Below are 22,290 nucleotides of genomic sequence, written 5' to 3'. Positions count from 1 at the left end.
TTAATGGGTGACTAGTTATTATTATCATTATCTAAAATATGGAATTCAGTAAAGCAGTTGGTTTGGGATAAAGGAGATGGTGAGCTGATGAGTTCCACTCGATACAAGCACCAAACAATAGGCAATTGAGTCTAGAGCTCAGTTGAAGGTAGGGCTAAAGATTCAGATTTCGAAATCACTGCAGAGAAGACGCTGAAGCAATGGTAGTGACTGTGATACTAAAGAAGAAGAGTAAGTGAAGTGAAACTTCATTTTTCAGTTACGTTTAACTAACAAAATAAAGAAGGGAAGACAGTAAAGGACTGGTTAGAGAGTAGAGAGAAAATTAAGATAGTGCAGAAGTTTTCTAGAAAAAGATGCCTGATGGCATCTTTTCATATGAAGTGATTCAGAAAAGTATTTTAAGCTCAGTGAAAACAAAGAAATATTCTCAAAGGCAAATATAGTTGCAGAAAGGGGAAAATGATATAAGGAATTAAGGAAGACATGGGTGATGAGGTAGTAGAAACAAGCTCAGGCCACTATTTCTCAGAAATTTGGGGATTTACAAAAGTACAAAATAGGTAATCTATAAAACAGGTGTACAAAAGTAGGTAATCTAGAGGAAGAAAGCAAAGGACCAGGCACAAGAATTTAACTGATAAAAAAAAAATTCCAAGAACAGCAAAGGGGACAAAAATAGGACCCACAGCACAAGGAATAAGAAACAGGTGTCTTTTCTTACAAAAAAAAAAAAGAATAAAAATAAACAGCAGTTATTACCAGACATGCTGCAACTGAAAATGAGTCAATGAGATCATTAAGAAACTGAAAATGAAAGTCAATATTAGACTATTAAATAATGGACTATGATCTAATATAAAATCAGGTTTTGAATAACTCAGGCTGCAATATTAATCACCATCAACAGAATACTAGCTAATTTATTTTCAATCATCTATCTCCTAAGAAAGAACTAAAGGATTTGAAATGGCCGTTAATTTACCCCAAGGACTCATAAAAAGCATACGTGGAAAAAAAAATCTTGAGTATGTAACAGGACTAAAATGGTACATGGTCCCAAGGAAAGTACACTTATAGTAAAATTTAAGTTAAAAAAATTACTGGATTATTAGTACTTTTTGATTAGTAACAGAACAACAGAAATACATGAGAGACTTCAGAAAAAATTGAGTAGAATATTTCTTCTATACTTCTAATATTTTACTAAGTGCTTTTGTTATGCCAAAGATGACATTAACTGCTTCACAACATGCATGATCTAACTTAATACTTACAGTAATTGAGATGTAGATAAAATTATTCCCATTTTAAAGATGAACAAATAGGGTCAGAGAGGTAAAATAATACCTAAGGATATTCAGCTACTGAGTGGTGGAGTCAGAACCTAAGTTCAAGTTTATCTAACTCAAGAGACTTCAGTCTTCACTATGATAATAAAAATACTTTTGAATAAGGAAAAAAATACAGTTTCTATTTTCTTTGTAGAAATGGAATACATGTCCAGACAGGATTTCACAGTTTATTGAACAGAAAACAGTGACAATTGAGAGCACCAACAGGTGAGCAAGTGGTAGTAAAGTTTTAAAACAGTATTTACATTAGCAGGAATTTTAGTGCAGACTCTTAATTCACTTAACATGAATTATTCTGCCAAAAGGCTACTGAAACTGATAAGCTGTTCTAGCAAGATTTCAGGATATAAAAATCAGTGTACAAAAATCAGGAGCATTTCTATCCACCAATAATGCCCAGGTAAACAGTCAAATCAAGAACACAATATCATATAAAATAGCCAAAGAAAATGGAATACCTAGGAAAATACAGCTAACCAAAGAGGTGAAAGAACTGAACAAGGAGAATGACAGAACACTGCTGAAAAAAATCAGAGATGACACAAACAGAAAAACATCCCATGCGCATGTATTAGAAGAATCAGTATCATTAAAATGGCCATAAGCAATTTACAGATTTGATGCTATCCTATCAAACCACCAGTGGCATTCTTCACAAAATTAGAAAAAAAAACTATCCTAAAATTCGTATGGAGCCAAAAAAGAGCCCCAATAGCCAAAGCAATAGTAAGCAAAAGGAACAGCTTGAGGCATTTCATTACCCAACTTCCAACTATGCCACAAGGCTACAGTAAACAAAACAGCATGGTACCGGTACAAAACAGACACACAGACCAATGGAACAGAACAGAAAATTCAGAAATAAAGCTGCACACCTACAACCATCTGATCTTCAACAAGGCCAACAAAAACAAGCAATGGGAAAAGGACTCCTTCTTCAGTAAATGGCACTAGGATAACTGGTTAACTATATGCAGAACAACAAAACTAGACCCTTACTTTTAACTACATATAAAAATTGACTTAAGATGGATTAAAGATTTAAATGTAAGGCCTCAAACTATAAAAATCCTAGAAGAAAACCTAGGAAATAACCTTCTTGACATTTGACATCTGCTTGACAAGTCAATTTTGGCTATATCTCCAAAAGTAATTGGAACAAAAACAAAAGTTGACAAGTAGGGCCTAATTAAGCTAAAAATCTTCTGCACAGCCAAAGAAACTACCAACAGAGTAAAGAGACAACCTACAGAATGGGAGATAATATTTGCAAACAATGCATCTAACAAAGTCTAATATCCAGGATCTATAAAGAACTTAAAAATCAACAAGCAAAAAAACAAATAATCCCATTTTTTAAAATGAGCAAAAGACATGAATTGACATTTCTCAAAAGACATACAAGTGTCTAACTAACATGAAAAAATTCTTAGCAGCATTAACTATCAGAGAAATACAAATCAAAATCACAATGAGATACCATCTCACACCAGTCAGAATGTCTAAGAGCCCGCATTGCCAAGTCAATCCTAAGCCAAAAGAACAAAGCTGGAGGCATCATGCTACCTGACTTCAAACTATACTACAAGGCTACAGTAACCAAAACAGCATGGTACTGGTACCACAACAGAGATATAGATCAATGGAACAGAACAGAGCCCTCAGAAATGATGCCGCATATCTACAACTATTTGATCTTTGACAAACCTGACAAAAACAAGCAATGGGGAAAGGATTCCCTATTTAATAAATGGTGCTGGGAAAACTGGCTAGCCATATGTAGAAAGCTGAAACTGGATCCCTTCCTTACACCTTATACAAAAATTAATTCAAGATGGATTAAAGACTTATATCTTAGACCTAAAACCATTAAAATCCTACAAGAAAACCTAGGCAATACCATTCAGGCCATAGGTGTGGGCAAGGACTTCATGTCTAAAACACCAAAAGCAATGGCAACAAAAGCCAAAATTGACAAATGGGATCTCATTAAACTAAAGAGCTTCTGCACAGCAAAAGAAACTACCATCAGAGTGAACAGGCAACCTACAGAATGGGAGAAAATTTTTGCAACCTACTCATCTGACAAAGGGCTAATATCCAGAATCTACAATGAACTCAAACAAATTTACAAGAAAAAAACAAACAACCCCATCAAAAAGTGGGCAGAGGACATGAACAGACACTTCTCAAAAGAAGACATTTATGCAGCCGAAAAACACATGAAGAAATGCTCATCATCACTGGCCATCAGAGAAATGCAAATCAAAACCACAGTGAGATACCATCTCACACCAGTTAGAATGGCCATCATTAAAAAATCAGGAAACAACAGGTGCTGGAGAGGATGTGGAGAAATAGGAACACTTTTACACTGTTGGTGGGACTGTAAACTAGTTCAACCATTGTGGAAGTCAGTGTGGCGATTCCTCAGGGATCTAGAACTAGAAATACCATTTGACCCAGCCATCCCATTACTGGGTATATACCCAAAGGAGTATAAATCATGCTGCTATAAAGACACATGCACACGTATGTTTATTGCGGCACTATTCACAATAGCAAAGACTTGGAACCAACCCAAATGTCCAACAACAATAGACTGGATTAAGAAAATGTGGCACATATACACCATGGAATACTATGCAGCCATAAAAAATGATGAGTTCGTGTCCTTTGTAGGGACATGGATGAAACTGGAAAACATCATTCTCAGTAAACTATCGCAAGGACAAAAAACCAAACACCGCATGTTCTCACTCATAGGTGGGAATTGAACAATGAGAACTCATGGACACAGGAAGGGGAACATCACATTCCGGGTACTGTTGTGGGGTGGGGGGTGGGGGGGGGCGGGGACAGCATTAGGAGATATACCTAATGCTAAATGACGAGCTAATGGGTGCAGGAAATCAACATGGCACATGGATACATATGTAACAAACCTGCACATTGTGCACATGTACCCTAAAACCTAAAGTATAATTAAAAAAAAAAAAAAAGAAAAACAAGAGATGCTGGCAAGGCTACAGAGAAAAGGGAACGCTTATACACTGTTGGTGGGCATGTAAATTAGTTCAGCCACTGTGGAACGCAGTGTGGCAATTTCTCAAAGAACTTAAAACACAACTACCATTCGACCCAGCAATTCCATTACTGGGGATATACCTATTGGAAAACAAATTATTATACCAAAAAGACATGTGCAGTCATATGTTCATTGCCACGCTATTCACAATAGCAAAGACATGGAATCAACCCAGGAGTCCATCAATAGTGCCTATCAATAGACCGGATTTAAAAAAATGTGGTACATATACAACATGGAATACTATGCAACCAAAAAAAGAATGAAATTGTATCCTCTGCAGCAACATAGATGGAACTGAAGGCCATAATCCTAAGTGAATTAATTCAGGAACAGTAAACCAAAGGACAATTTTCTCATTTGTAAGTGGGAGCTAAACAATAAGCACATATGGACATAAACATGGCAACAATAGATACTGCAGACTACTCGAGGTAGAGAGGGAAGGGAGAGAAGGTTAAAAACTACCTAGTGACCTGTAATCCCAGCACTCTGGGAGTCCAAGGTGGGTGGATAACCTGAGGTTAGGAGTTCAAGACCAGCCTGGCCAAAATGGTGAAAACTTGTCTCTACTAAAAAAAAAAAAAAAAAAAAAAAAAAAAGTTAGCCAGGCATGGTGGCATGTGCTTGTAATTTCAGCTACTCGGGAGGCTGAGGCGGGAGAATAGCTTGAACCCGGGAGGCAGCTCTGTCAGTGAGCCGAGATCGCACCACTGCACTCCAGCCTGGGTGACAGAGTGAGACTCTGTCTCAAAAAAACAAAACAAAACAAAGCAAAACAAATTTGCCTATGGAGTACTATGCTCATTATTTGGGTATAATATATCCATGTAACAAACCTGCACATGTACCCCCTGTATCCAAAATAAAAGTTGGAATTATAAGAAAAAGAATTAAAAGAACTATAAATGGTAGCTGATCTCCTCATGTAAAGATACCCAAGAGTTGACCATCCATCTCTATGGAAATTATTTAAACTGTGATAAATAATTAGGTTAATTTGCTTATAAGAGTCACTTTGGCTTAATAAAATAATATTGAAAGTAAGTATATTAAGCAATTAGACAAGTCAAAATGTATGTAAGTCATATGACAAAATATCACAAAATGAGAATACTAAAGTAATAAGTACAGCGGTAAAATCAGAGCCTTTGGAACCAGAAAGATCTGGATTTAATTCTGCCTTTCTGACAATCAATAATCTACTTCAGACTATCCCTCAAAAATAAAAAGATAAAAATACTAATAATACATAGATCAGAAATTCCACTTCCAGCCGTAAGTAACAGGATGAGATTTACCCTTGTACTTTAAACAACAAAATTGGACAAATATACAAAATATCTAAATTCAATTAATGTAATACACCAGATCAACAGAACAAGGACAAAAAAAAAAATAGTGTAACAGCAATAGATGGAGAAGAAGCATTTGACAAAATCCAATATCCCTTCATAATAAAAACACTCAACAAATGATGAATAAGAATGAATTTCCTTAACCTGATAAAGGACATATAGTTGTCCCTCGGTATCCATGGGGGATTGATTCCAGGATCCACCACGAATACCAAAATCCACACACGCTGAAGTCCCTTACAGTTGATCCTCTGCATTCATGGATTCAACCACCTGTTGATTGAGCTGCAGGTGGTTGAATCTGCACATGCAGAACCCACAGATACCAAGGCTCAACTGTATATGAAAACTCTACACTTAACATCATACTTGATGAAAGATTAAATACATCTAGGAAGATCAGGAATAACAAATGGGTGTGTACTCTCACTACTTCTATTCAGCAATATACTATAGGTTCTAGCCAGAGCAATTAAACAAGAAAAAGAAATCAAAGACATCCAACTCGAAAGCAAAAGCAAAACAAACTATATTTGCAGATTATGTGATCTTGTTTATGAAAAATCCTAAAGAATTCACTAAAAAGCTATTAAAACTAATGAAGGAGTTCAAACAAGATTACAAGACATAAGATCAATACATAAAAATTGATTGTATGTCTACACATTAGCAATGAATAATAAAAAATGAAATTAAGATAATATCATTTATAATTGCATCCAAAAGAACACTTAGGAATAAATTGAAACAAAGCAGTGAAATACTTGCATGTTAAAAACAAAACAATGCTGAAAGAAATTAAAGACAAATAAACAGAAGGAAATTCCACGTTCATAAATTAGAAGACTAATATTGTTAAGATGGTAATACTACTCAAAGGGATATAAAGATATGTAATCCCTAACAAAACGCCAATGGGCTTTTTTGCAGATACGAAAAACTAACCCTCAATTCACATGGAATTGCAAGGTACACTACATTGGTACATCATGTTTGGTGGGAACAGGGATAACAAAGTTGGAGGACTCACTGTTCCCATTTCAAAGCTTACTAAAAAGCTACAGTAATCAAAATAGTATGGTATTGGCACAAGGATAGACATACAGACTGCAATGGTTTGGCTGTCTGTCCCTTCAAACCACATGTTGAAATGTGATCTGGCCGGGCATGGTGGCTCACATCTGTAATCCCAGCACTTTGGGAGACCAAGGCGGGCAGATCATGAGGTCAAGAGATCAAGACCATCCTGGCCAAAATGGTGAAACTCCATCTTTACTAAAAATACAAACATTAGCTGGGTGTGGTGGTGCACACCAATAGTCCCAGCTACTCAGGAGGCTGAGGCAGAAGAATTGCTTGGACCCAGGAGGCAGAGGTTGCAGTGAGCCAAGACCGCACCACTGCACTCCAGCCTGGCGACAAAGCGAGACTCTGTCTCAAAAAAATATATGTATGTAATCAATATGTGAAACATTAATTGCCAATGTTGGAGGTAGAGGCCTAATGGGAAGTGTTTGGGTCATGGGAACAGATCCCTCATGAATAGATTAATGCCCTCAAAGGAGAGGGGTGAGTTCTGCTATATTAGTTCCTGCAAAAGTTCCCTCAAGAGCTGACTGTTTACAAGAGTGTGGTACCTCCCTCCTCTCTTACTGCCTCCTCTTTCACGATGTGATCTGCACATGCTGGCTCTCCTTCACCTTCTGCCATCAGTGGAGTCAGCCTGAGGCCCTCACCAGAAGTAGATGATGGTGCCATGCTTCTTGTACAGCCTACAGAATAGTGAGCTAAATAAACCTCTTTTCTTTATAAATTACCCAGCCTCAAGTATTCCTTTATAGCAACACAAATGGGCTGAAACAGACCAATGAGAGGGTTTGTCTCTTCAATAAATGGTGCTGGGAAATATGGATATTCTTTTTTTTTTTTTCTTTTTTTTTTTTTGAGACGGAGTTTCGCTCTTGTTGCCCAGGCTGGACTGCAATGGTGCGATCTCGGCTCACAGCAACCTCCGCCTCCCAGGTTCAAGCCATTCTCCTGCCTCAGCCTCCGGAGTAGCCAGGATTACAGGCATGCGCCACCGTGCCTGGCTAATTTTGTATTTTTAGTAGAGATGGGGTTTCTCCATGTTGGTCAGGCTGGTCTCAAACTCTGGACCTCAGGTGATCCACCCGCCTCGGCCTCCCAAAGTGCTGGGATTACAGGCGTGAGCCACTGCACCCGGCCAAAATATGGATATTCTTATGCAAAAGAATTAAGTTGAACCCCTACCTCAGATCATACACAAAAATTAACTCAAAATGCCTTTATGATTTAAATATAAAAATCTAAAACCACAAAATCTTAGAAGAAAACAGAGGTAAATCTTCATGATCTTGGATTTGATAATTATTTCTTAGCACCAAAAACTAAGCAACAAAAAAAGATAAATTGGAATTTGACAATATTAAAAACTTTTATGAAAAGAACATTATCAAGAAAGTGAAAAGGCAACTTGCAAAATTAAAGAAAATATTTGCAAATCATAAGTTTCATAAGGATCTAGTATCCAGAACATACAAAGAACTCTTATAACTAAACAACAAAAAGACGAACTGCCCAGGTAAAAAGTGAGCAAAGGATTTTGAACAGAGATTTTTTCCAAGAAGATATACAAGTGGCCAAAAAGTACATGAAAAGATGCTCTACAGTATTAGTCTTTGGGGAAATAGATAAACTTCTTGAGTGATACAAATTATATAATAGAAACAGACAATAGGAATAGCTCTATGTAAATTAAAGAAATAAAACTTTTAGGCAAAAATCCTCCCACAAAGAAAACCCCAGACCCAGATAGCTTCCTTCGTGGATTTTACAAGAAAAAACAAATTAAACAATAAATTATACCAATCTACACAAACAACTCTAAAAAAATTGAAGATGACAGAACCCTTCCTAAATCACTTTACAAAGCCAGCAGCATATCCTGTTACCAAAAACAAAGACATTACAAGAAAAGAAACTACAGAACACCCTCGGTCATGAACACTGATGCAAAAATTCCTAAAATTTTAGCAAATCAAATTCACTAATATATAAAAATGATAATATACTATGAGTACATGAGGTTTATCCCAGAAATGCACGGTTGGTTTAATATTTGAAAATCAACCAGTGAAATTCATCGTTAAAAAAAATTTTAATGGTATCTTAATTGACAAAACACCATGTGAACAATTTTAAAGTCCAATCATGGTAAAGATTTTCAGTAAACTATGACTGGAAAGAAATTTCCTCAATTTGATAACAAACATCTACGAAATGTCTATAGCTAATATCATACTTAATGGTGAAGAATAAATGCTTTTCCCCTGAGATTGGAAACAAGGAAAGATGTCAGCTCTCTTCACAACTACTCGACACTGTAGTAGTTCCAGCTATTGCAGTAAAAGGAGATAAAAAATAAAAAACATACAGACTGGAAAGAAATAAATAACAATAGACCTAATAAGTGAGTTTATTAGCAAGGTTGTAAAACACAAGGTAGACATACAGAAATCAACTGCATTGCTATGTATTAGCAATAAATAGAACAAAAACAAAATACCATTGAATATACCATCAAACATATGAACTACAGATAAATTTCACAACATAGAGGCAAAGGCAAGAATCTAAATAAATTGAGATATATGTCATGTTCATGGAAAGAAATGCTCAATAACATTAAGATGTCAATTCTCCCCCAAATTAATCCATAAATTCAATGCAAACCCAATTTAAACCCAGATAGGCTTTAAAAAATATTTTTGTAGAAATTCAAAAGCTGATCCTGTAACTTACATGGAATACAAAGGATCTAAAATAGCCAAAATAGCTCAGAAGAAAAACAACAAAGCTTATGGACTTGTACTTCCTGATTTCAATTTATTATAAAGGTACAATAATCAAGATAGAGTGGTACTGGTATAAAAACAGGCACAGAGATAAAGTAAACAGAATCAAGTTAGAAATAAAACTCACATATTCATGGCCAATTCATTTTCAACAATGTTATTAAAGCAATTCAATATAAAAAGAACAGTCTTAACTGGTGCTGGAACAGTACATATCCATATGGAAAAAAAAATCTCAACCCTAACTCATAATACAGACAAGTACAAAACCTACAAAGACTAAATCAAAAAAATTTAGAAAATATGAATAGACAGAACTACTAAGGACGTTGATCAGTAATTTAGAAATCTCCTAAGAAAATCCCTGGACCTGATAGCTTCATGGGTGAATTCTACCACACACTTAAAGAACTGACACCAATCCTCAAACTCCAAACAACTGAAGAGGAGGGAATACACCCTAACTCATTCTATGGGGCCAGCATTACCCTGATACCAAAACCAGACAGAAACTACAAGGAAAAAACTATAGACCAATATCCTTTATGAATATTAATGCAAACTCTCAACAAAATACTAGCAAAGCATATTAAAAGGATTATACACCATGACCAAGTGGGATTTATTCCTGGAAGGGTACAACATATGAAAACTGACCAATGTAATGTAACGCATTAACAGAATTAAAGAGGGAAAAAAAACACAGTCTCAACTGATGCAGAAGAAAACATTTGACAATTCAACATCTTTCGTGATAAAAAACAACAAACTAGGAACAGAACAAACTCAAAAGCTATATATGAAAAAACCTCAACAAATATCATATTCAATGGCAAAAGACTGAAAGCTTTTACTCTGATATCAGGATCAAGATAAAGATATCTGCTTTCACCACTTCTATTTAAGGTAGCACTAGAAGTTCAAGCCAGAAAAATTAGGAAAGTAAAAGAAATAGTGTCCAAATTTAGAAAGTAGTAAGACTATCTTTGTTCACAGATGATATGAACTTATATGTAGAAAACACTTACAGATTCCACCAAAAAAAATTGTTAAAACTAGTAAAAATTCAGTAAAGAAGCAGGATACAAAGTCAACATAGAAAAATCAATTGCATTTCCATACACTAAGAAGAACAGTCTGAAAAGGAGATCATGAAAACAATTCCGTTAACAATAGCATCAAAAATAGTAAAATACTTAGTAATTAACCATGGAGGCAAAAGACACATACAATAAAAACTACAAAACATTATTGAAAAATTAAAGACAACACAAATAAATAAAAAATTATCCCATGATCACAAACCAGAACACTTACTATTGTTAAGATATCAGCAGTACACAAAGTGATGTACAGATTCAATGCAATCTTTACCAAAATCCCAATGATGACTTTGCAGAAACAGAAAAGTCCACCCTAAAATTCATATGAAATCTCAAGGGACTCCAAATAACCAAAACAATTTTGAAAAAGAACAACAAAATTGGATGACTCCCACTTCCTAATTTCAGAACTTACAACAAAACTACAATCATCAAAACAGTATAGTACTAGCACTAAAACAGACATCTAGACCTATAGAATAGAACACGGGGCTAAGAAATAGACCCTCACAGATACAGTCAAATGATTTTTGACAAGGGTGCCAAGACAATTTAATGGACAAAGAAAAGCCTTTTCAGCAAATGGTAATGGGAAAACTCGACAGCCACATGCAAAAGAATCAAGCTAAACCTTTACCTAACACCATATACTGAAATTAACCAAAATGGATCAATTACCTAAATGTAAGATCTAAAGCTATAAAACTCTTAGAAGAAGACACAGGATCAAAGTGTCACGACACTCGATTTTGCAATGATTTATTGGATATGACACCAAAGTCACAGGCAACAAAAGAAAAAAACAGATAAATTGGACTTTGTGAAAATTAATTTGCATGTCAAAAGATGCTGCTGCCAAAGTAAAAATGCAACTCACAGAATGAGAGAAAACGTTTGCAAATCATATCTTTGATTTAAGAACAAATTGATATCAAGAATATATACAGAAGTCTTAAAACTCCACAACGACAACAACAACAACAACAAAAACTCAATTCAAAAATGGGCAAAGGACTTGAAGAGACAGTTCTCCAAAGAGGACATACAAATGGCCAATAAGCACATGAAAAGATGCTCAACATCACTAATGATTAGAGAAATGCAAATCAAAACTACAATGAGATACCAAATAACACACATTAGAATGACTACTATCACAAAAACAAAATGATGGGAGTTAGAGAGGATATGGAATAACTGGAACCCTTGTGCACTACTGATGGGAATATAAAAATGGTGAACTACATGTAGAAAACAGCATGGTGATTCCTCAAAAAATTAAAAATAGAATTACCATATGATCCAGTCTTTCCAATTCTGGATATATACCCAAAAGAATTCAAAGCAGGAACTGGAGAGTTATTTGTACACCCATATTTACAACAGCACTGTTCACAATAGCTAAAATGTAGTAATAACTCAAATGTCCATTGAGGTATGAATGGATAAGCAAAATGTGGTACATACATATAATGGAAAATTACTCAGCCTGAAAAGGGAAGGAAATTCTAACATATGCTATAACATTGAAGACCTTATGCTAAATGAAATAGGCCAGTCACAAAAAGATAAAATTACACCATATCATTCCATTTACAAGAAGTACTTACAGTAGTCAAAATCATAGATCTAGAAAGTAGAATGATGATTGCCAGGGGCTGGGGGTGAGAATGAGGAGTTATTGTTTAATGAGTATAGAGTTTCAGTTTTACAAGATGAAAAAGAGTAATGGAGATACACAGTGGTGATGACTGCATAACATGAATGCATTAAAACCACTGAACTGTATACTTAATGATTCAGATGATAAATTTTACATTATGTTTTTCCCACAAAAAAATAGGAAATTAGACTCTATACATGTATTTTAAAAAAATGACTCAAATTAAAATGTGTAACTGTGTCAAGTGCTGGTCAGAATATGGCACAACTGTAACTCTCATTCACTGCTGGCAGGAATGTAAAATATTTAACTAGTATGGAAAACCATAACATGAACCTATTGTAAGATGCTATACCAATCCACTCCTAGGTTTTTATAAAATAAAAATGAAAGTACACATCTGCACAAAGATATATACATGAATTGCCACAGCAGCTATATTTGTAATAGAAAAAAACTGGAAAGAAAACACATGTCCATCAACAAGTGACTGGGTTGACAAATAATGGTATTTCCATATGTAAAGAAATGGAAGGAATGACACAGCAATGAAAAGGAAGAAACTATTCACACACACAACAGGATAGATGAAGTTCAAAGTAACTATTATGAGGGAAAGCCAGAGAAAAGAATAGATACCGTACGATTCCATGCACATAAGTTCTAGAAAAAGCAAACATCTATACTGATAGAAAGCAGATCAGTAATTAGATAATAGAGTTGAATGAAGGAATGAATTACAAAGAGGAATTTGAATTATGTTCAAACTGATAGTTTCAAGGATATATACATGTCAAAACTCATCAAACGGAATACTTTACATATGTGCTGCTTATTCTCTATCAATTATACCTTTATAGGGTTGTAAAAATAATAATAGATGGCTCATAGAATTATCAAAGGGATAAAATATTGCACCTAGTAAGTTTTAAATGAGCGTGTAAAATACTGTTATTCTACAACAGAATAAACATTGGATAAACATTATCTTCTATTACTATTATATAACAATTCAAAAAAGTACTTGGGTAATTAAGTCAACATTTAAAGCTCTTACGATATACCTTAGCTTCTTCTTCTTGGGCTTTTTTCACAATTGCTTGTAATTGCACTTCTCGCTTAAACTCAGCATGAAGTAATTTTTCTTCCATCATCCTGCGTCGTTGATCTAGTAATTCTTCCTTCCACTTCCGGACATCCTTCTCCTACGTATAGTGAATTATCACATTCTTAATTTCAACATATACAATCATTTAAAAGAAGTACAAACAAGTAAATGGCTTATGAAATATAAACTCTAAGCGTGAAAAAATGCGCAGCCACATGACTAACAATTAAGGACAAAGACTATGAAGCCAGACTACCTGAATTCATAATCTACGTTGGCCACTTACTAGCTGCATAATCTAGACAACTTTTTTAGCCTATGTCTCAGTTTCCTTATCTATAAATAGGAAATAAAAATAGTATTACCTAACTCACAGGATTATTTGAAGGTTCATAAAACTCTCAGAACAGTGGCTTAGACATGCCTCTACAGAAATATTTGCTATTATTCTTGTACTGTTACCATGAGTATGTTTAAAACGAATATAGTGTATATTTCTTATCCTTATAAACGTTAACATCTCTATGATGTAACCCATATTCAAGAAAAATAAGTAATTTTATCCTAGAAACTGAAAAATGACATCTAACAAATCACATTATTTGCATAAGAAACATTCTCTGAAGGAACAGAGAGGGTTTCACCTACAAAAAAAGATAGATATAATAATTGCTATTTGATGTTGTTTTAAGAAATTAACGCTTAAAATTTTAATTCCTTAAAACAACCTCAAACAGAAGAAGCAAAAGCTTGTTCTGTGCTCCAGGAAATAAGATTCAGCACCAATGAGAATAAATTATAGAAAATCAGAAGATGGGTCAATATGAGTGGAAAAAACCTAACATTTTAATTGTTTTTTCTCTCAATAATTGTGTTGAACCATTCAAAAAAGTATGATACAAAAATAGCACTATACTAAGAGCCAGATGACATGTCCTTAAACCCTTAGCTCTGCAAATTATTGGTTGTGTAACACTGGAAACAACACTTAGCCTCTCCTAGATTGTTTTTACATCTATAAAATGAGGTTCAGTACCTGCCTTGTGTACATCATAGAGTTATTGTGGTGATCTGATGACATCACTCATGTGAAACAGTGTTGAAAACAATAATCCATCATACAAATGGAAGATGAAATTTGCCATTAAAATTAATTGAAGGGATACCTACATTGATGAGAAAATAACCAGAAAACATCTAAAGTCTTGTATACTTTCACTAACCTATGATTTTCTTGCATGAATACTTGGAGATCATATTTAGATAAAAGAAAATATACTATAATTTTGCTGGTATTAAAAAACACAGTAAGAGAAGAACTGTGATTGTGTTAGAGCACTTCTCTTAAGCTAAAATTAAAATATTACATTGACTCTTGTAGAATCCCACAAGAGACTGCTTTTCATATCTAATCTATTCATCTACATGACAAATTATTGAGATTCAAGTAAAAAGAAAAATCAAAGAATTTTCTTACAGTCCTAGTCAACTTTACTACTGTATTCAACAGAATCTTGTGCTACCTAACGCATTTTTATGAACATTCAGATTATGTGGTCCAACTATTTCTCCCAAATTTAAACTACACACTAAAAGTAATCCAAATAATATGCTTAACCTATGCATATTTATATTCCTTTCTAATACCAGAAGGTAACAAAAGAGTTCACCTGTAATTACAATACAGTGGCCATACATCTTTCATCATGCTGTGTTAGGTACTTGTAGTATGGAGCCTCTGAGATGGTGCCCAGTGATCTAAGCCACCTGGTTTTAAGATCCTTATGTAATCTCCTCCCATATTGTATGAGGACTGTGACCAAAAGAATACAGCAAAAGCGATGCTATGAAACTCAGCACAACTTCCAACTCTCTTGGGTACTTTTTCCTTTCTCTCCCCCACTCTCTCTCTCTGATTTTCTATGGAGAAACCACTGGCCATGTCATGAAGACACTTGGGCTGTAGAAAGGTATCCTTGGCAAGAAACTGAGGTTTCTGGCCCACAGCCAAAGGGGAACGAAGGCCAGCAAATAACTGCACAAATGAGTATGGAAGTGGATCCTCCAGACCCAGATGACTATGACTTGAATGATAGCTTGACTAAATATTCATCAGGCCAGGAGCAGTGGCTCACGCCTGTAATCCCAGTACTTGGGAGACAGATCACTTCAGGTCCGGAGTTCAAGACCAGCCTGGCCAACATGGTGAAGCCCTGTCTCTACCAAAAAAATATAAAAAATTAGCCAGGTGTGGTGGTGCATGCCTGTAATCCCAGATACTCAAGAGGCTGAGGCAGAAGAATCGCTTGAACTCGGGAGGTGGAGGCTGCAGTGAGCCAAGATTGTGCCACAGCACTCCAGCCTGGGCGACAGAGCCAGATTCTGTCACAAAAAAAAAAAAAAACAAAAATCATCAAAGACCCAGGGCAAGAATGATGGCCAGGTATGATGGCTCGTGCCTGGAATTCCAGTGCTTTAGAAGGCCGAGGTAGAAGGACTGCTTGATGCCAGGAATTTGAGACCAGTCTGGGCAACATGGCAAGATCCTGTCTCTACAAAAAAAATTAAAAATTTAACCAGGCACGATGGCATGTGCCTGTAATCTTGGTTACTCAGGAGGTTGAGGCAGGAGGATGGCTTGAGCCCAGAAGTTCTAGGCTGCAGTGTGCTATGCTGCATCACTGCACTCCATCCTGGGAGACGCTAGAGCAAGTCCCTGACCCAAAAAAAAAAAAAAACAATAAAAGAATCACTATGCAATTCCTGGTGGCCTTTTTTACAGAAAAATGTGAGCTGATAAATGTTTGCTGTTTTAAGCTACGTTTTTCTGTCATTTATAATAGAGCATAGATAACACAGTACTCAGTTATAAGAGTGACTGTATATTAAACATCCAACCTAGCACTATGTTACTGTTTTACATACTTCCCTCATTTAAGCATCACAACAAATTAATAATTGTCATTTTTCAGAAAAAGAAACTGAAATACAATAATGTTAAGTAACTTGCTCAGGGAATCATAACTTATTATACAATAAAATCAAGATTTAAACTTGGTTGGCTATCTCCAGAGCCCATGTTATTTCTACTTACCACGATGATCAATAGTTATTCTGCTCTAAATACACAGACTCTCTTCTGTAAATATAATTAGTGCTCCACTTACCCAAACTTGATCATCTTTCCCTGATGTTGAAAATAATGGTTTTCCTCTTCTAATCAGTTTATATCCCATTACATTCATAGATTTTCTAATGAAAGAATATCTTTGAATTCCAGGAATAAACTCAATGTTTCCTATGTTTTCAGGTATTTTGCTTTTTGTTAACTACAGTCATGATGTTGTACATTACCTCACCAGAAATTATTAATCTTGCATAAGTCAAACTTTTGTACCTTTCGACCAATATCACTCCATCTCCCCTCTCTGCTTCTATGAATGTGACTTTTTCCCATATTCCACACAGAAGTGAGATCACGCAGCATTTCTCTGTGTCTCATTTCACTTAGCTTAATATCCTCTAGCTCCACCCACGTTGTCACAAATGTCAAAATTTCATTCTTCTTAAGGCTAGATAATATTGTTTATATCTATATATATATATATATAGAGATAGATAGATATAGATATATATATATACACACACACACTCAAATATATACCATATTTTTCTCATTCATCAGCAGACATTTAGGTTGTTTCCATATCTTGGCTATTATGAATAATGTTACAGTGAACATGGGTGCACAGGTATCTCTCCTTGATCCAGATTTCAATTCCTTTGGATATATACCCAGAAGAAGAATTGCTGATCATATGACAGGTTCTATGTTAATTTTTTGAGGAAATCCCATATTGCTTACTATAATGGTTATACTAATTTACATTCCTACCAACAGCATGCAAGGGTTCCATTTTCTCCACATCCTCCCCAATACTTGCCTCTTGTCATTTTGATAATAGCCATCCTAACAAGTGTCAGGTGACATTTCACTCAAGTTCGATTTCCATTTCCCCTGATCATTACAGATGCTGAGCACCTTTCCATGTACCTGTTAGCCTTTTGGATTTCTCCTTTTGAGAAGTGTCTCTTTAAGTCCTTTGCCCATTTTTGAGTCAGGCTGTTTTCTTGCCATTGAGTTGTGTGAGTACTTCAAATATTTTGGATATTAATGCCTTATCTGATACATTTTTTACAAATATTTTCCCATTCCATAGCTGTCTTTTCATTTTGATAATTTTTTCATTTGCTGTATAGGTTTTTAATTTGATATAATTCCACATGTCTAATTTTGCTTTTGTTGCCTGTGCTTTTCTGTCACATTCAAAAAATTATCACCAAGATCAATGTCAAGAAGGTTTTTCTGCAAGTTTTTTTCTAAAAGTTGTATGGTTTCAGATTTTATGTTTAAGCCTGTAATCCATTTTGAGTTTATTTTTATGCATGGTGTAAGATAAGCATCCAATTTCAATCTTTTGCACGTGGATACCCAGTATTCCCAATACCCTTTGTTGAAAAGATTATGCTTTCCCCATTGTATGCTCTCAGCATACTTGTCAAAGACCAGTTGCCCATAATTGCATAGGTTTATTTCTGGGTTTTCTATTAAGTTCCATTGGTCTGTGTGTATGTTTGTATGCTAGTGCCAAATTGTTTTGATTACTATACCTTTATAATAAAATTTAAAGTTAGAAAGTGTTATGACTATAGCCTTTACTCTTCTTGCTCAAGATGACTTTCAATCTTTGGGGTCTTTTGGAGCTCCATATGAATTTTAGGACTGTTTCTCTATTTCTCTAAAAACAAATGGCTGTGATTTTGATAGAGATTGCACTGAAACTGTAGATCACTTAAGGCTGTATGGACATTATAATAACATTAATTCTTCTAATCCATGAACAGAGATAACTTTCTATTTACTTTTTGCTTTAAATTTTCTTTCATAAATTTATAATTTTCACTATACAAGTGATTCACCTCCCTGCTTAATTCCTAATATTTTATTCTTTTTGTTGCTAATATAAAGAAAACTGTATCTTTAATTTCTCTCTCATATAGTTCATAGTTAGTATATGAAAACCACGGCCGGGCAAGGTGGCTCATGCCTGTAATCCCAGCACTTTGGGAGGCCCAGACGGGTGGATCACGAGGTCAGGAGATCGAGACCATCTTGGCTAACACGGTGAAACCCCGTTTCTACTAAAAATACAAAAAATTAGCTGGGGGTGTTGGCGGGCGCCTGTAGTCCCAGCTACTCGGGAGGCTGAGGCAGGAGAATGGCGTGAACCCAGGAGGTGGTGCTTGCAGTGAGCTGAGATCGCGCCACTGCACTCCAACCTGGGGGACACAGCAAGACTCCGCCTCAAAAAAAAGAAAACCCCACTGATTCTTAAGCATGTTGATTTTGTATCTCTAAACGTTACTGAATTCATATATTATTTCTCAAAGTTTTTGTGGAATCTTGAAGGTTTTCTATATTTACGATGTTATCTATAAATAGATAATTTTACTTCTTTCCCTTCCCATATAATGCATTCATATCTTCTTGCTTTTCCTAGTATTTCTAGTACTATGTTGGAGAGAAATGGTAAAAGTGGGCATACTTGCCTTTTACCAAATCATAGAGAAAAAGCTTTCAGTTTTTCCCAATTATGATGTTAACTGTGGGTTGTTCATATATGGGCTGTCTTAGTCTCTTTTGTGCTGCTATAACAGAATATCAGAAACTAGGTAATTTATTAAAAAAAGAAATTTATTTATCATATGATAGTTCTGGAGACTAGAAGTCCAGTATCAAAGTGGTGGCATCTGATAAGGTTATTCTTACTAAATCAACCCTGGAGGAAAGCAACAGGGCAAGAGAGGGCAAAGGGTGGCACGGGCACTATGGGGAGCTGAATCCAACCTTTTATAAGGCACCCACTCCTGCAATAAGGACCCACTTCCACAATAATGGTATCAATCCATTCATAAGAGCAGAGCCAATATAACCTAATCTCCTCCAAAAGAACCCACCTCTTAATATTGTTACAATAGCAATTAAACTTCAATATGTGTTTTGGAGGGGATAAACATTAAAACAACAGCATTGGCCTATATTGTGTCGAGTAAAGTTCCTTCTATACCTATTATGTTGAGGGTTTTTTCATGAAAGGATATTGAACTTTGTCAAGTGTTTATCCTGCATCTGTTGAAATATTAGTGTGTTTTTTGTCTTCCATTGTATTCATGTAGTATATTGCATTTATAGATTTTAGTATATTTCACCATACTTACATTCCAGAGATAAATCCCACTCAATCATGGTATGATTGTAGATGTATTCTTGAATTTGGTTTGCCAGTATTTTAAAGAGGATTTCTGCATCTATGTTCATCTGGAATACTGGCCTGTAGTTCTCCCGTTTCTTGTGTTTCTATCTAGATTTGGAATCAGAGTGATGCTGGCCTCATAATACAAGTTTGGGAGTGGTAAGAGATAGGAAAAACTAAATTGTTTTTCCTCCTCTCACATACAACACAACAACAGTTCTGTTCACCAAGATTTTTATGGGGTTTTTCTCACACTGACCACTTCTCTGACGCCAGCTAGCTGTCATATAATTCAATCCAATTCTGACATTATCTACCTGGTCCCACAGATTAAGGGCTCAGTCCCACAAGACTGCCCCCACAACTTCAGATGCTAATCACAGGTCCCAAGTTCTGACCCATACTTCTGACAAACCAGCTATAAATTTGGCGTTCTCACAACTGTCTCCTCAAGTTTGATTAATTTGCTAGAGTGGCCCACAGAACTCAAGGAAACACTTTACTTACTGTTGCCAATTTATTACAAAGGAACTTTTAAAGGATGCAGATAAACAGCCAGATGGAAAAGATGCCTAAGGCAAAGTGTGAAGAAGGGACATGAAACTTACATGCCCTCTCCAGGTGTGCCACCTTCACATGTTTAACAACCCAGAAGCTCCCCAAAGTCTGTTCTTGGGATTTTTCATGGAAGCTTCATTACAGAGGCATGATCTATTAAATCACTGGCTTTGGCAATCAACTGAACCTGGAGGTTGAAGTTCTGGTAGCCAGCACCAATTCTGAGGCTATTCAGGACACTACCAAGAGTAGCCTCATTACAACAAAAGATGCTCCTATCACTCAGCAAAGCCCAAGGCATTTAGGAACTCTGTTTCAGATGCTCTTATCACTCAAGAAATTACAAAGATCATAGAAGTTATCTGTTGGGAACCAGGGTCAAAGATCGCATATTGGAAAAACAATATTATCCTAGTGCTTCTATCTACCAGAGTTTTAGGAGCTCTACGTCAAGAACCAGTGGCAGAGACCAATATAATATTTCTTATTTCACAAAGGTGTTCCCTATTTTTCAGAAAAGTTCAAGAAAGGTTGGTACTACTTCTCCTTTGTATGTTTCGTAGAATTGATCGTAGATCAACTTGTATTATGAGGCCAGCATCACTCTGATTCCAAATCTAGATAGAAACACAAGAAACGGGAAAACTGCAGGCCAGTATTTCAGATGAACATAGATGCAGAAATCCTCTTTAAAATACTGGCAGAAATTCACAGATTTCGTAGAATTGATGGCTTCACTAAGCCATCTGGCCCTAGGCTTTTTTTGTTGGTTTTTGATTACTGATTCAATCTCTGTATTTGTTATTGGTCTGTTTAGGCTCTTTATTTCTTCTTGATTCAGTCACATTGGGTTGTATATTTCCAGGAATTTATCCACTTCCTCTAAGGTTATCCAATTTGGTGCCATATAATTATTGATAATAGTTCTTTACGACCCTTTTTGTTTCTCTGTTATCCATTGTAATGACTCTACTTTCGTTTCTAATTTATTTGAGTCTTTTTTTCTTAGACCAGCTAAGAGTTTGTTGATTTTTTTTATCTTTCCAACAAACCACCCTGTTTGGGTGATTTTTTTCCCATCGTTTTTCTCTTTTGCATTTCAATTATTTCTGCTCTATTGTTATTTCTTTCCATATAGTAACTTTGGGGTTAGTTTTGTTTCTTCTTTTTCTAGTTCTGTGAGTTAGAAAACTAGTGTAGGCATTTATTAGTATAAACTTCCCTCAGAGTCTTGTTTTGCTACATCACACAAATTTTAGTGAGTTATATTTGTCTTCATTTGCTTCAAGGCATTATTTAAATTCCCCCTTATTTCCTTTTATCAAATAGTTGTTCAACTGTATGTTTTCACATTTTTGCTAATTTTCCTATTTTCTGTTATTGATTTCTAGATTCATTCCACTGCAGTCTAAAAGATATTGGTACGATTTCCATCTTCTTAAATTTCTAAAGACTTGTGTTGTGACCTAACACATGATCTATTCTAAAGAACGTTTCATGCGCACTTGAGAATGAGTATTCTGCTGATGCGGGGGTAGAAAATCCTGTATATATTTCTTAGGCACATTTAGTGTATAGTGTTGTAAGTCAGCTGTTTCATTACTGATTTTCTACCTGGATGTTCTATCCATTATTGAGAGTGGACCACTGAAGTCTCCTACTATTATTGTATTGCTACCAATTTCTCCCTTCAGATTTGTATTTGTTTTATATATTTATGTGTTAGGTTGCTGGGTGCAAATATATTTAAATTGTTGTACCCTCTGTTAAACTGACTCTTTTATCATTATTTAATGGCCTTCTTCCTCTCTAGGGACAGTTCTTGTCCTAAAGTCTGTTTTGTCTAAGTTTAGCCACTTCTACTCTCT

General features: G+C 35.4%; 1 protein-coding gene across 7 annotated transcripts in view; it reads right to left on the bottom strand.

The window, feature by feature from the left end:
- The window catches only part of SCAPER (S-phase cyclin A associated protein in the ER), a 591,234-nt gene that overhangs the window by 418,249 nt on the left and 150,695 nt on the right, over positions 1–22,290 (bottom strand). For all 7 annotated transcript variants that reach the window (XM_058428046.1, XM_032176146.2, XM_058428043.1 and 4 more), the window contains one exon: positions 13,507–13,647. In XM_058428046.1, coding sequence (XP_058284029.1) covers positions 13,507–13,647 — 141 coding nt within the window. The remainder of the gene's footprint in view (positions 1–13,506; positions 13,648–22,290) is intronic.

The sequence above is a fragment of the Hylobates moloch genome, unplaced genomic scaffold (assembly GCF_009828535.3).
Source record: "Hylobates moloch isolate HMO894 unplaced genomic scaffold, HMol_V3 SCAFFOLD_14, whole genome shotgun sequence".
NCBI lineage: Eukaryota > Metazoa > Chordata > Mammalia > Primates > Hylobatidae > Hylobates > Hylobates moloch.
The sequence above is the reverse complement of the archived record's forward strand: the minus strand, read 5'-3'. Positions and strand labels throughout refer to the sequence as shown.